The 16,494-nt window shown below is 22.2% G+C and overlaps 1 protein-coding gene across 49 annotated transcripts in view; it reads right to left on the minus strand.

Moving 5' to 3' along the window:
• Positions 1-16,494, minus strand: part of LOC114119934 (longitudinals lacking protein, isoforms A/B/D/L-like) — a 196,408-nt gene that overhangs the window by 124,618 nt on the left and 55,296 nt on the right. Inside the window, exon 5 of one of the 49 annotated variants that reach the window (XM_027984432.2) lies at positions 494-1,880. The exons of 44 other annotated variants lie outside the window; for them this stretch is intronic. In XM_027984432.2, the coding sequence (XP_027840233.1) occupies positions 1,678-1,880 (203 nt within the window). In that variant the 3' untranslated portion in view covers positions 494-1,677. Of the gene's footprint in view, positions 1-493; positions 1,881-5,359; positions 5,665-8,666; positions 10,414-10,490; positions 10,536-11,856; positions 13,997-16,494 lie in introns of those variants that run through there. 4 more of the 49 variants (XM_050205592.1, XM_027982989.2, XM_050205800.1 and 1 more) reach the window with 4 other exon arrangements.

Below are 16,494 nucleotides of genomic sequence, written 5' to 3' on the forward strand. Positions count from 1 at the left end.
AAAATATATATATAAGTATATAGAAGATTTGAAATTAATATAATGAGTGATACCTATGTAGTTATCTCATCTCAGGTTACATAGTAAACGTTCATCTAACATAATACAGTTTTATAAATTATTATAATAAATTGATCTATTATCAAACTGAAAATTAGAAAATTATTCTTGTTATTTTTGTTGGATATTTGAATCTTATGTGTGTACAACACAGAATTATTTAAAAATTAATTTTATCTCGCTTTAAAATTAAAATAAATAAATAAATAGAATGATAAAAAAAAAACTGATAATGTTTTGTTTTTTTTTTTTTTAAATTTTGCAATTTACCCAGATATTAAAAACAACAAAACTATATAAATTATGTCGAATAGTATCAACTATACTAATGTGTATGGAAGACTATATTTGTCAATTTTTATTCGTACTGTTATATGCAACAATAATTCATAATTATTATAAAATAATAAATAATAAATAATAAAACAAAATCTAGAGTATTAAAATTGATAACTTATTTGAACATCATATGCTTAATAAAAATTAACATACAGTTACAGTTTTTGAACATAATAACATGACAAACGATTTTATAATTTCTTAAACTTCATAATATTATAAACACGCAATAAATGTAGTTTATAATTTCCTATCTGTTTAAATGTTCTCTGGTTGCAAAAATCACACTTGAATTGAAGTAGTTTACGACAAATAACTTCAACATTACTTTTTAAACTATTTTTTGTCTGATACATACGTCCACATTTCTTACATTTAAATTTATTATTACTTGCAAATGAGGCAATTGTAACACAATAAAATTGTAGTTGTCTAAAAAAAATTAAACACTCATTTCTAAATAAATTAAAATGTATAGAAATTAATAAGCATTCTCTATCTTCAAACATGTTCAATATTCAAATTTCAAACAAAATATACCTAATTTATGAATACACATCTATCTATACCCTATGTAGTATTCCAATATACTTGTCTCCATTATAATATTTGTTATAGTTATATACATATATATATTTATTTATTCATTATTATTATTAATAACAATAATATATTTTTGAAGCATTTTCTGTCAAAATAAAGACAATAACAATATCACAATCATAAGTAAGGTTTTTTTTGTGATATAAATAAGTAAAGTCATACCAGTTATGTTAAAAATTATAATAGCAGTAAAAACAAAACATACATAACAGAATGAAATTTTCATTCCTATATAATACTACTTTTAAGATGATTTTGGTACATTATTTCTTTCTTTTTTCGACCCATATACAACATAGACAAATTAATTTAATTCAATATAAGCTTCTTAAGGCTTAATTTAATACAACATTGTTAATAAAGACCTAAATAATTATTTTTAACATAAGTATCATGTATACCTTTATTAATTTTAAAATACATATTATACAGTATATACTATTAAATAACAATAGTAACAAAAGTACCGTATAATCCTAAAAAAATATACTAAAAAATTACTGAAATAAATTTATTAATTTAAAAAAATATGTATGAGAATATATTTCTTATTTATCTATTGTAAATGTAATACAATATAGTACATAAAATGCATATAAGCAAATAATAGTTTAACACAAACATTTTAATTAATTAGTTATTTAATAAGAGTTGGATAAATATAATTGCAAATTTCTAAGGTAAGATCAATCGATGTCTATTGGCGATGTGTGATTGCAATGCGAATTTGTAGCGACATTTCTTTGGGCACATAGGACATTGAAACAAAGGTTCTTTATTACCACATTCAATGCGTTGATGTCGTTTTAAATCATGAGAATATACATAAGCTTTGCCACAATGAATACACATATGACTCTTTGTTTTGAGAAAATTACCTAAAAACATTAACTTGTTAAGTAACAACTCATTAATATAAATAAACCTAAAAAAGTAAGTAATAAGATGTTTTTAAAAAAAAAAAAAAGCAAATATTTGTAATAATATTAAGCTAATTACAATAAAAGAAAATAACTATACCTTAATGTCTTGTTGAAAACTAGATTCTAATACATTCAAAAGTATTCAAATAAAATGTAACCTATGTTATATTTTTGATCAACCATTATTTTATTATAGCCTCCATAATCTAACAGGTCTATTCCTGAATATTAATGAAACATATACTATAATACATTAAAAATAACCTCATTCATATAATAATGAAAGAATACATTATCTAATTAAAAATCCCAGTGGCGCATTGTGAAACTTGGTGACCTATAGAATATAGAGCTCCCTTAAACACAGAAATTAAATTATTAATTACTAATAACAGAAAGAGTGTAATGACTATAGAATATTTTTCGTATTTAAAATCAAATTATATTCAACATTATCTTTAATGTAATATTAAAAATCTTATGGTCCCCCAACTTGAAAATACCTTATAGCCTTAGAGCTTGGGCCCCGGTAGTCCTGACTTGAATACATTACTACTCTTAGCTCTTTATTTAACTTAATTTTAAGTTGAAAACTGAAAATGAACTTATGAGATAATATTTTAACTATTTTGTATAGTATTTAAAATGGTATATAAAAATCTATATCTTTTGACACATGTTAATATCTAATAACTTATAATATTTGTATTAATTTTTGTTCAAGATACTAGATATAAATGAAAATATATAATTTCTATCAGAATTAATCAAAAAACAATAAATATTTTTTTTTCAATTAAGTTTTTTAATTTGCCTCGTGTTATTTCCATTGATGATTTAATACGTCGGAATTTGATAATTTATCACTTAAAATAATTGGCGGTGCTTTTCAGTTTTACCAACTACTGGCCGATGCTGCGACTATCGCTGATCTAATTCCGGTATCTTGACTACATATTATATATGTTAATGACCGTCGTCTTCAGTCAATAGCAACTACCTACCCAAATAATTATTACCAACCGCTGCTAGCAAAATTATGGGCATCATTTTTTAACCCTGTGACCACCGATTGATCAATACATGCATAGCAAATCAAAGGGGTATTTTCGTTTTGAATGTCCGAGCAAGTGGCAACGCTGACCCCTAATTCTCAAACAGTTATTTAGTTAAATTCATGCGGTCTCAAAAGCATGATAATTTATTAACAAGTAGTTTAAATTGCATGGCTGAACATTTTCCTTCTCAAGTTAGTTATTAATTTTGAATTTTAGTTTTAGTTTTTGTTTAGTTTTAAAAAATTTGAATTCATTTTTTTAAATGATGTTATATAAAGAAAGGTAATTGTGATTATGTGATAATAAAATTTATAATATACATTATAATATTAATTATATAAATGACATATTCATGTTGGTCGAGACTTTGAGGAGGTAGTCGAGATAATGGAATTGAGACTCGTGGTAGTTGGGATAACTGAAAAGTACCTAGTCGGTAAGATGCAGTATTAATAAAAAATTATTTTTATATTAGTACAAAAAATAAAAATCATATTATTATTAATTGCAAATAATTGACTACATATAAACAATTTACGTAAAGATAATTGTTTTCATAACATTATCTCTCTATAATATAGTTTTATAAATATGTCTTGGAAACTAAAAAGTATACTAAGTTAATAATTTTAAAAAAATGTATCATGTATGCTAAGGTAAGCTCATGTATCTCAAGTATTATATTCATAAGAACTAATTTTTAAATATCTTGAAGTATTAAAATTTAGAACAATCAGTTTAAAATAATAAAAGTATAATTAATTATTTGCAACTTATTTTAAATTGAAATTATTAAGTACTTTTTATAAATCCAAAAAATGAACATATATATTTACGACAAGCAATATGTATCATTTAATTAATAAATATATTTCAAACTAGATAAATAAACAAATAAAACAAAAATAATTAATTAATGTATATATATAAGCTAATGCATATATATTTGTATAGGTTAGGTTAGATATTATATTAATATTATATACATTATATTTATTTATTAAGACAAAACATGAATTCTTCATAACTACATAAGTATTTTAATGATCAGTTTACTTACAGCTAAAATTATAACAGTATGTATTTCAAAAAATATATTACTTTACCTAACAAGACATTTAAAATAGAAAATTGTTATTTCATATGCATCATATTATAAAACTATAAAAAATAGAAAAATTAATGATTTTATTATTATTTTATTTTGTTTTTGTATTTACTTAATACAATTATTTTTTACTGTCTATTGTCTGAGGATGATGGTGGTTAACAACAATCTACAATTAATCAATACAGTGAAACTTAATAAATAAATAATAGTTACTCATAATAATTGCATACATAGTTATTTATGTTTATAATATTCTTCAGTAGGAATTTAAAAAAATAGTAAAAGATAGTAAAATATTTTTAAAGAATCTTAACAAAATATTTTATAGTAAAGAATAAACATAATATAATTAAATTCCCTACAATTACTGATAAAGATAATTATTAATTTGTATTTTGTAAATATATTTCATTTTTTTTTAACTAGATGTATGATGGTACTATATTATTAGTTTTAAATGTCAAAAGTCAATAAATATTTAAATTATTAAGATTAATTGATTAATTTACTTACTTATCATAAATTATTATTAAGATTAGCTAGAAAGTTTTAATCCGATAATATAAAAGAAAATATAATATAAAATCAAAATAAAATTTTTAAGTGTATAAACTATGTGATCATACTGTAAATAATTCAGTATGGAATAACCTAGAGATATGTTAGGTTAGGTCTATAACATATCCAACTGTTCAGAAAAAATCATTTATAAAATTTTTTTTTAGGTTTTTAGGTTTAACAAGAAAAAAAATTCAGTAAAATTGTTTAATAGATAGCAGGTAAATAAAGATTTACCATCTCTGGAATAATCATTCATTTTATTAATTGTTATATTTATTAATTAATATACACAATTATTCCAGAGTTTAGTTTATCTAAGCTCTATATTAGGTTAAACTTCAGTTAACTAAACTCTTTATTAAATATTAAAAAATACTTTTAATTGAAAAAAATGATTGATTTTTAAATAATTTTAGCTCAATATCAACAAACAAAATTATATAACAGTATAATATTTTAATGTAATAATAACAAGATATTAGCTTTAAATTGTTTTTAGTTTCATTTTTATTTATAAATTTCATTGGTAACTAATAAATTTAATAAATATAAATTTATCTTCTTAAAAAAATATATATGTATAAATATAATAAGAGTTATTCATTTTCAAAATAATTTTAATAATATAAATATTTGTAACATTTTATTTCAACATTTAGAACATTTTTGCTTGAATCTTGACACATTGTATGTAATTATTTAAAAATAATAATATTATTTTAAGTATAGTTCTGTGATTGGTACAGTGTGTTCATAAGTTGATAATGTCTAAGACGCATATGTTGTGTAAGATTAGTTTTAATTTTACACATTTTTGGACAAAATAAACATTGAAATTGTGGTTCCTTTCCACATTCATATCGAATGTGTCTCCATAAACCATGTTTATAACGATAACTTTTTGAACAATTATCACATTTAAATGTTGATGGTTTTTGATCAACAGAAGAAGTATTGGATGGTGGACTCACTACAAAACCTGCATTTAAGAACCGTTTCACAAAAGTCCCTAAAAATATAAACTACATATTAGAAGAACGAATAGCACATTGCTATATTAGTCTTAAAATACAAATACTAAAAATTAAATAACATGCAAATCTCAATGTAAGTATAAAATACTAACACAAAGATAAAAACAATCATCTCACATATAAATAAATTAACTTTAAACCAATTTAAATTAAATTAAATTTTAATAAAAAAAAAATAATAAACCAATTTTTCTTTTTAATTATTTATGTAATATTTAATTAATGATGGTTTAGTGTTATCATGCAGATAATGTTACAAATGACATAATAATTCAACATGAAGTTATCTACTTAAAAACAAAAAATATTACTAACTATTTTTTACTAACAAGTAAACAAATTATGTTTAGATATAAAGTTCCATGAATAAAAAGATAATTTATCGAAGTACTATGAATTACCAATATAGTTAGTAATAAATACTATTATTCCAAATAGATCATTTTCCAAATAACTAAGAATAAATTGTATGCAGTTTTTTTTAATATTTTTTATACTATTATGCATTTAAACATAATTTAGGTACTTATAATATAAAATCAGACCATATAACTACGGTAATAAAAAAAATCTAAGGCAATTATTTATTTTATATACTTAAATATATGAAAAATTTAGTTAACTTATACTGTTTTTATGTTAACATGAAAAACAAAATATTAAAAAAAACTTACATGTGTTAAAGAAACAACTATATACAATAGAAAGATCTAACTCGAAAATAGATCACTCACCTTTAAGTTGAAATAACAACTACAAAATTGATTTAATTTGTTTTTCATTTAATACTATTTTTATCAATTTTGTTAATTTATTTGATAAAAATATTTTTTAAATATTAATTGTTATATTTTTACTGATATTTTTGAAAATTAAATTTTTAAAGGCTTTTAATATTTAATAAATAGGTACAATACATAAATGCACAATATGAACTAAATTATTACTATATTCCATTTTAACATCGCAACAATTTGTTCAATTATAGTGAAACTTCTATAAAACAAAATCTCATAGGGAAAAAAACAAATTTGTATTATAGAGGAATTCGTTAAATAGAATTAACACATGATTAACAATAAAGTTCATGGTTCTCAAAAGTAATTCGTTAAATAAAAAATGTTGTTAAATGGAAGTTTATTATATGGAAGTTTCACTGTATTATTTTATAAGTGCAATAATATTAAATATGAATTATCTTGCAAAAATTATAATCACCTAATAACCTAACGATATGATCACACAATAAATAGTTCTGTATAGAATAACTTCATTTCATTAGTTGTTTTTTGAATTACCATAATTATCAATAATATTCAGAATTATATTGTTAATTAATAATAAGTAATAACATAGAATATAGATGTAAATAATAATTTAAAAATAATCAATTATTATTTTACATAAGAAACTGATTTTTATTTTATGATGAATAACAGCAGTTCTCAAACTGTGGTATGCGAAAGACTACATGGTGGTACGCGTAAGGCCAAATGGTGGCGTATAACAAAAAATTAAAAATAAATATTCGATTCTGATCTCATTGAAAAATTTGTTATTTAATTCATATCTTATTTTAAAAAACTAATGAATAAAAACAATTATATTGTAGTATTTTACTGCCTTATTATTTAAAATAAATTTATTTGACACGTTGACTGCTACATGGCCGCCAGCGATCATTCAATTGGTATTTGTTATACGCCAAGCATACTTTTCAATGTATTCCAAATTTGTATACCTCAAATATTTGAAAAAATAGAAAAAAAATGCAAAAAAAAAAAAACGTATATCAGAAAAAGTGTAATGATTCCCGCTACGCCACGGTCCTTATTTTAATGCATTATTGTAGCGCCATAGAAAAGTTAATAATATAAAACCAAATTCATATGTGGTCGCCGGCGGTCATATGGCGTGGTAGTAATGTTGAACTATGGGCGCTGGCGGTCACAAATGCACAAAACTTGAGAATTGTAGATGACCGCCGGCGGCCATATGGCAGTCAACATGTTAACTAAAAAGTAAAGTATTTAATGGTACAATTTGGATCTTTCTATTTTTACTCATAAGTGGTACGCAAAAAAAAAGTTTGAGAACCGCTGTTGTATAATATAAAAATGTAATGCATAATGTAAATCAATAAATATAATTTTAATGCTAGTCTATCAAACTTAAAATCAACAATTTATTGGCTAATCTGTTAATAGCTTATAACATACTATTATATTATATTCTTCATAACAAACAACATAATTCTGAATATAAATGGTGTAAATTAACAAAACATTTTATGAAATGAGGAAATTCTGTACACAACTATTTACAATATAGCCACATTATTGCATATAAATTTATAACTATTAAGGGCGAGGTAAATTTTAATCTAGAACTGATTCTAAACGTTCAAAGAACTAATCGTTAAATTAAATATTAAAAGCTTGATTGTAAATATGATTTATATACTTTGTATAATTTTATAATGGTAGTTTAAGATACTACTTACTCAATATTGAATAAAATATATTACAATAATATCTCAAATAAGATTAATCTCAGGTGAAATACTTCTGCTCACAGTAGCAATAATGAATGTGGATAACATAAGCCAAGTGCCACACCATATGAAGCATCACTTAATTATTCCAACAACTATCTAGCTTATACTTTATTACAAAGATTAAAGCAGTTTTTAAATTTCAAGCAACCAACTGTCAGAAACAAAAGACAAACTAATTTAATCAATTAATATTGTCTGAAGTAACTGAATGAAAATTGATCGTTGCCTAATGTTACTATGCTGTGAGATAGAATATATAGATGAATATGTTATAGATCTTATAGATCAATTATTAAATTAAAAGTTTATTTATTAAAATGTTAAATAATTATTTCCACATTTTATGATACATTCATAATCAGAGAATAGTTTTTTTCCCAAAAAAATAATTGAATAGCATTTATATAATAATTTCTATGGTTTTTTTTTTTTTATTTTTTTTTATTTTAAAGATAAACCCTCGGCATCAGGGCCATAAAGCAGTATTGATTTTGTTTCATACTACATTCATGAATTTAAAAGGGAAACATAATATGAGTGGTAGCTCAAATATCCGATATCAATATATATATTTAATTATATTCAATATTTCAAAAAAAAATCTTTCATATTCAGTAAATACATTCACTTTTTAATTATTTTAAATCATAACTCATAAAGTATACAAAACATTCTTAGTAGATAAATCAATTGGAATTTTCTAAATCATTTAAAATGTTCTATTTTTAAATCCTAATAAAGCTAGGTATGATACACAAGCCAAGCTAATAAATATTTGATTTTCTTTGTTCACCTCAACACTAAATAATGGTATAGGTACTTTTATCATTTATATTATAAATTTGAATGCAATGATATTGTAACCTCGTATAATGACCTCGTAAATATAAACGTAACTAGCTAGAGGAAAGTAACCAATGGTTAGGGGGACGTTACAATATATCATCAAAATTAGAAATTAATTAAGTCAAGTTTGGATTTCTCACTATAATGTTTATCAAAAGTTTTCTAGTATTTTAATTTTTCATAATTTTTAATAACCACAATTGCTTAATTTTTAATATTTTTATAACTATTGATTATTTTTTAATACATACTTCTATTAAGAACAGCGGTTCTTAACCAGTGGTCCGCGGACCCCTGGGGGTCCGCGACAGCCTTAAAACATTGTGACAAAATATAATTATAAATATTTGATTGATATGTTTTGTTATGTCTACTTATATAATTATAGTATAAAATATTTATTATAATTTTGGTTATATTAACATGAAATGTAAAAAAAGGGTATTCAAAAAAATTGATAAGGGGGTCAGCGGTATATAAAAATTTTTTATTGGGGTCCGTGATCTACAGAAGGTAGACCACTGATTAAGAACATTTAAAAATTAACTCTTCAAAGTACCTCTTAAAATAAATTTAAAACTGCTCTATAAAATAAATAATATAAATGCATTAATTTGCTTTATTTAGAATCTGAAAGGAATAGTTACAAATTAGCAATGTAAAAATATACCAACTTCCAGGCGATATATTAATAAAAATATCTGAAATAGATAAATATTTTAATAAAATAATTTAGAAAACATAATAATTAGCCAATATACCTATATTAATACTTTAAATTAAAACCAAAATTATCAAAAAAAAAAATCTATTCCTATTACAATTTTATTAAATAAAATACATATCTAATTATTATTAGTTATTACTAGAACATTTTATTAATAATGTTAATATTTGGCACACATATTTGTCACACTCTATAAAAATATATATAAATTATACAATAGAAAATGATTCGGGAAGACTAATAAGAGCGTGTTTATATTATATATAATGTATATAAATATATATGTAAAATATTTTTGAGCACGCTAATATGTTTATTCAAATGACTAGAGAATATTGAATGATTGGCTTTTTCATGCAGACTGTGACTCAGGCTCAACAGAAACAGAAGATTTGTGACGTATGCGTATATGTTGATGAAGATTACTTTTACGGCTGCACCGTTTAGGACACATAGGACAAGCAAACATTGGTTCTTTACCACACTCGTATCTTAAATGTCGATTAAGGGTAGCCCTGAAACGATATGTTTTACCACAATGATAACATGCTGAACGTACCAATTGTTGAGGGTCAGGTAAATTCCAATAGTTGTCTGAAATAAAATGAGAATATAAAAATTTAAATACATGAAAAAAGTAAGTAGTTATAACTTTTTTTACATTCACTTACGATGCAATCAATCAAAAAACTCGACAACTACTTCATGGATGTAAGCTTAAAAACACACAATAATTTTGCACTTTATTAGGATATTATTAAGACATTTTTATACTAAAAATAAGTGAAACAATTAATTCCTAAATAAGTGCAAAATCAATAATTCTACAAAAACACTTTGAGGGCGCTACACAAGAATTATATTATTCCTATAACTACATAGACATATTTTGAAATATTCTTATTCTTAAATAATTTATAAATTTATAAAAGTCAAAATACTTTTATTGGAAATTCCCACAAGATATAAACATATTATTTATATATATATATTATATATATTATATATAACAATACAAGTGTATGAAATGTATTATAACAATACATAATTTAACATATTATTTATGAAGCGCCCTCCATTATTAATTATATGTATTATTATAGCTCATAATCTAATAATACAAATATAATCTAACTAAATGCAATTCATGCTCAACTCAAAAACCTGCAAAAAATAAAAATAATAATCAGAGTGCACAAAGGTCCATTAATTTAATACATTTTTAAATATTTGAATATAAAACATTATTGATCTATTAAATTATAATATAAATATCAAATGTATGTGCGATCTGGTCAAATCTACTAAGAATAATAAATATTATGATATTAATATTTATGAATTGATACTTTAAATTTAAATACGCTATTTTACAGAAAAATAAAAAAATATATAATTAAAATAGGTATACTCTATTCCATTTATGAATAAACTGCCTCAACGCATAAAAAATGTTAAAGCTCTTGGTTCTTTCAGGCAAATTTACTGTAGATCATCAAAAGGCACGTGCATAAACTGAGAATCTACTGCTTGGTCTATACTTAAATGGAATAAAGTAATTAAAATTTTACATTTCTATATTTATGATACCACTAAAATTAGTTTTTATTAAAAGAAAAATATTAATATTACATATTCAACTTTTTAAATATGTGTAACATAAAAATATTCTAATACATTATTTATATTTACTTGATTCAATCAAATAAAGATATATTTCATATTTTATTAATAGTTTTGTTATCTTCACTAACTTACTCTAATATAAAAATATTTTCAGAAATTAAATTGATAATATTAATATTAATACTTCATCTTTGAGTTCAAAATATTAATTCCTAACTGACTTTTATTTACTATTACATATTTCATATATTATCATAATTTATCCAAGATTAATTACATTTATACATCCATATAATTTTAACTGTCATATATATTATATTATGTGATATTGAACTGAATGTATAATAAAAGACAATAATTATACAATAATATTACAAGTATTAGGATAATTAAAGGTAAAATAGCACAATAATTCATAAATAGTTTATTTATTAGAGTTCTAAGCTCAATAAATTAATTACAAAATTGTATTACAATAAACAGTGATTTTAGTTTTAGCATGAACTTAAGTAATTAATTATATTGGTTTTATAACTATTACAAAAATTAGATAAAATTATTTTATATACTCTTATCAATATAATTTTTTTTATGCAAATTAATGCATGATAAAATACAATTTTTAATTAAAACGAAACAAAAGATAATAATCCAAATCAATGGAGTTTAAAATCAGGTAAATATTGAATTGTGTAACAATAATCTTATATATATTGCACAAACACAAATATATGCACAAATAAAATTCTTAGTTACATATATTTACATGTATATACGTGATAAATAAACAAATAATAATCATTGATGATCTGAAATTTAAGTACTTAACATTTGTTAGACCCACCACATTAAAAGTAAAAATACAAATAATTTAATTATATCAAAATTAATTGTGTGTAACTATTTTATTATTTTGAATAAGTACTTAAAATATTTAAATTACTTAATTGCACCATTGTTACCCTTATACGACTAATAAAATAAAAATTTGCTAACCTCCCACCACCTAAAAAATAATGCTGGATAATATTCCCTTGCAAATTAAACTAATAAAAATAAATAAATAAGTACCTATACAACAAAAATAAAAACCCTTTCAAAAATTAAAAAAAAAAATAAAATAAAACAAAAATAAAACAATATGCCAGCCCGACGAGATAAATATTTAAACAACATTTTTTTTTTCTTTTTGGTAGGTACATTTTTTCAATAATTTATAACTGCATATAAATTTTATATCTTACACACTAACAACTTTATGTAAACAAATATTAAATAGTAATGTTTACACATATTTTTATCCTGCTACGATTGACTTTAAATGGGCCATATCGAGCTATCACAATCGACTTATTGCACTTTCAGATCGCGTTTTATGCTATTTTTAAGTAATAATTTTAACTAACTTATTTTTCATGTAAGACTCATCAATTTATTTAGGTAACGGTAGATTGTTTTAAAGATTTGAAAACATATACTTTATAACAAAATATTCCAACAGTCAGTGAGAAAATGTATTGCACATCAAGGTTATAAATTAATATTTAAAAGTATAAATATATATTATATAATATATGAAAATTATAAAATTCCAATAATGAAAAAATGTAATAAATAATTATACCGGAAATATTTAGGTACAACCATAACTAAATTATAAAATAAATAAGATTTTATTTTTAATTTGTATTTTTGGATCTATAAATTTTACCCTGATAAGTAAATAATATAAAACAAGTGAAACTTGTAACTATAAAAGAACACAATATTGAATAAATAATTTTTTTTTTTTTTGGTAGTAAATTATTTAATATAAAAGCTCATAATAAATGTAGTTAAGTTTAATAAATTTAACAAATGCATATAACTATATAAGATAGAAGAGGTCTGTTATAATAAACTGGTCATTTGAAAACATCAAATTGAGCAATAGGTCAATGCATCAGATGATATAATCATAATTAAGTACTTCATACTTTAAATTAACTATTAAGTTACCAAAAATAACTAAATCCAATTATATACATGTATATATGTGTTTATGTGTATCTATATGCATAAATAATTATAGTAAACTTATAGACTCTGGAAGTATTGAAAACAAGATACAAATGTTTAATATTTTAAACTTCTTTAGTGGAAGCACCAGTAACAGGGGATGGAGGGGCAGCTGTGAGATTTAACTTATTTAGATGTTTATAATTTATGTGTGTTTTCAAGTTATCTCTTCTATAAAAATCTTTAAAACAAATACCACAACGATACTGTTTAATGCGGTCACATTCATATCGCACATGGCGGTAAAGGTGATTTCGATTTCGATAGCTACGCGGACACTTTGGACATGGGAAACGTGGTTCAGTGGCAGTGGCAGTGCCATCAGAATTCTCAGGTGATGCACTAGTTGTCAATGGCTGTTGGGTAGATGATGTAGATTGTCTAGGGGCTGTAGCTAGAGTCGAATGGAATGTTTCCGAATTACTGGTCCAGTATTGTAGACGTGCTTTCGTCAATGGATCTAGCATCATCCTATTATATTTGGTAGATGAAGCTATGACAGAAATAATTATCATATTAGTTTAAAATGACTAATAAAATTACATTAGTAATAATATATTTATTCAGAAACCCTTTTCAAATGCATTATACACCAAAAGCCCCATGGGACTGTACACATTAAGCATGGTTATAAATTTAACATTAATGAATAAATATGTCAAGTAAGTACCCAATAAACCATAGAAAAAAATATACCCAAAATTATGCGGAATATTCAGACTTACCACAAGATAAAATATAGCTCTGCCACCAACCATATCCCATGCATAAAAAAATTAGGAATGTTTAAAGCAAAACATAGAATAAAATGTTAGTTTAATTTTTAAGAGGTTATTAAAATGATCGATGATGTTTAAAAGAAATATTCTTAGATTATTCCATCATACTTTTCTTTTGTTAATCTGAAACAGAAAACAATGAACTAAAATTAATAAGCTTATTCATATTTGAATATCTAGTTTTTTTAATACCTAAATTTATAAAAAAAATATATATATATTTATTTAGTTATTTTACTGTATCAATACATAACAAATTTTAAATTTAGTTACATATGTATGTGAAAAACATTTTATCAATTCTAAACTACACAATTGAACTTTTCTAAGAAGACACATGTAAAAAAAAATCATATTATATTATACTCTAAAATTTGTTAAAAAAAAATTATAACAACTTAATTAATATATTTATATAAATAAAATCTAAAATACATTTTTATATAAAATTAAACAGTATATAATTTTAATATAATAGTATGTAATTGAGTTTCAAACATACTTAGTTATGGATGTATAATTTTAAATAAATTTTTTAGAAATGTTCACAATATAATACCCTCAACTCTTTTTTTAATTGTGCAACATAAATTTCATTAAGCAAATACTTTAATAAATTTCCAAAATAACTATAGTAGAAATATATTCTACTTATTATTAAAAATAAAAAATAGTTTATTAATTCAAATGTATTGAATATAAAATTACAAATAATTTTATCACAACACAAAAATTTTTATGATTATCATTTAAATTACTATTTTTGTTAAGCTAATCAGTTTTACGAAATCACCTGCAAGTTATATATTATTTATAAAACCATTCAGTTGATACATTAAAAAAAAATTCCGAGTAAAATATTAATATAATGTTCAAAATTCATAATTAATTTTATAATCATAAAGACCATAAACAACAAATTAATTTAACTACTGATTTTGTAGTTATTTGAATAACTTTTTTGACATTCTATTGTCTTTTCCTTTAACTGTCTTTATATTTACAAAATAATTATTTTATCCAATTAGTTAATATGAACCTACTATCTAGAGAAGTGGTTCTCAACCGCCGCCTGCGAAAACAAAAAGGTTGAGAACCACTAATCAAGAGTGGATTAAAAGTATTCTTTTGAATATAATAAAAATTTATATTATATACTATACACCATAAAAAACAATACAGATTGATTAAATAAGTTAAAAATAAATAAATAAGTCAAGAAGCCAAATTATCTATTAAAATGACTGTAATAGATTTTTATACTAGTTTTAAAAATGTGTCTTAAGTAACTATGTAAACTAATAAAGATAACATTTATGTTTCTTAATAAATCAAACTTATTTAGTCCTAACATAATTTACAGCATCTTCTATATATATAATAATAAACCATTAAATAATACAATTAAAAAATTCTAACAATTAAGTAATTTATAAAACAAAAAAAAAAATTAATTAAACAAATAACCATGCCTTGTACCCGTGTGATTTTGAAGATTAGATTTCCTATATGATTTATAAGGGCAAAGAGGACATAAAAATGTAGGCTCTTTACCACATTCAAGTCTTGTATGAAGTCGATAACTAGTCTTTGAACCATACATTTTTCCACAATCACATTTGTATGGCTTAATCCTTTCTACAGATTAAAAAAAAAATAAACACATATTAAGTATAATTAATTAGTAAATAATACAATTAATACTAATATTTATTTTAAAACACTTATTAAAATTATCTGTAATGATCTAATAATTAGATTAAGGATACAATTATTATATCCTTTACTTAAAATAAAAACTAGAATCTTACAAATTTTAAATATATGAGTATTATACTAAGTATCAGTTGTAATTTGTAAATATATGCTTTCTTTATCACTGTTATTTATATTAAAATAAAACTTTATAACAAAATATTATCATACTTAAAGGTATTACAAAAATATATTATTATTTTTTTTATAGAGAAACAGTTTATATTCTGATGGTTTAACATGAATGATTATTCAATTATTAATAAAATGTTGTTAATTACATATCATTTATAAATTAAATAAGTATAACATTTTATAACTCTAAATAAATTTTTAATGTAATTATTTTATAATAAACATTTTGTAATTAAGAACTCACTTTTATTATTTATGTATAATCAGTACAATATTTTATAATTTAAAAATTAAACAATGTAATGTAGAATAATGTAGAAAG

The sequence above is a fragment of the Aphis gossypii genome, chromosome 1 (assembly GCF_020184175.1).
Source record: "Aphis gossypii isolate Hap1 chromosome 1, ASM2018417v2, whole genome shotgun sequence".
NCBI classification, from domain to species: domain Eukaryota; kingdom Metazoa; phylum Arthropoda; class Insecta; order Hemiptera; family Aphididae; genus Aphis; species Aphis gossypii.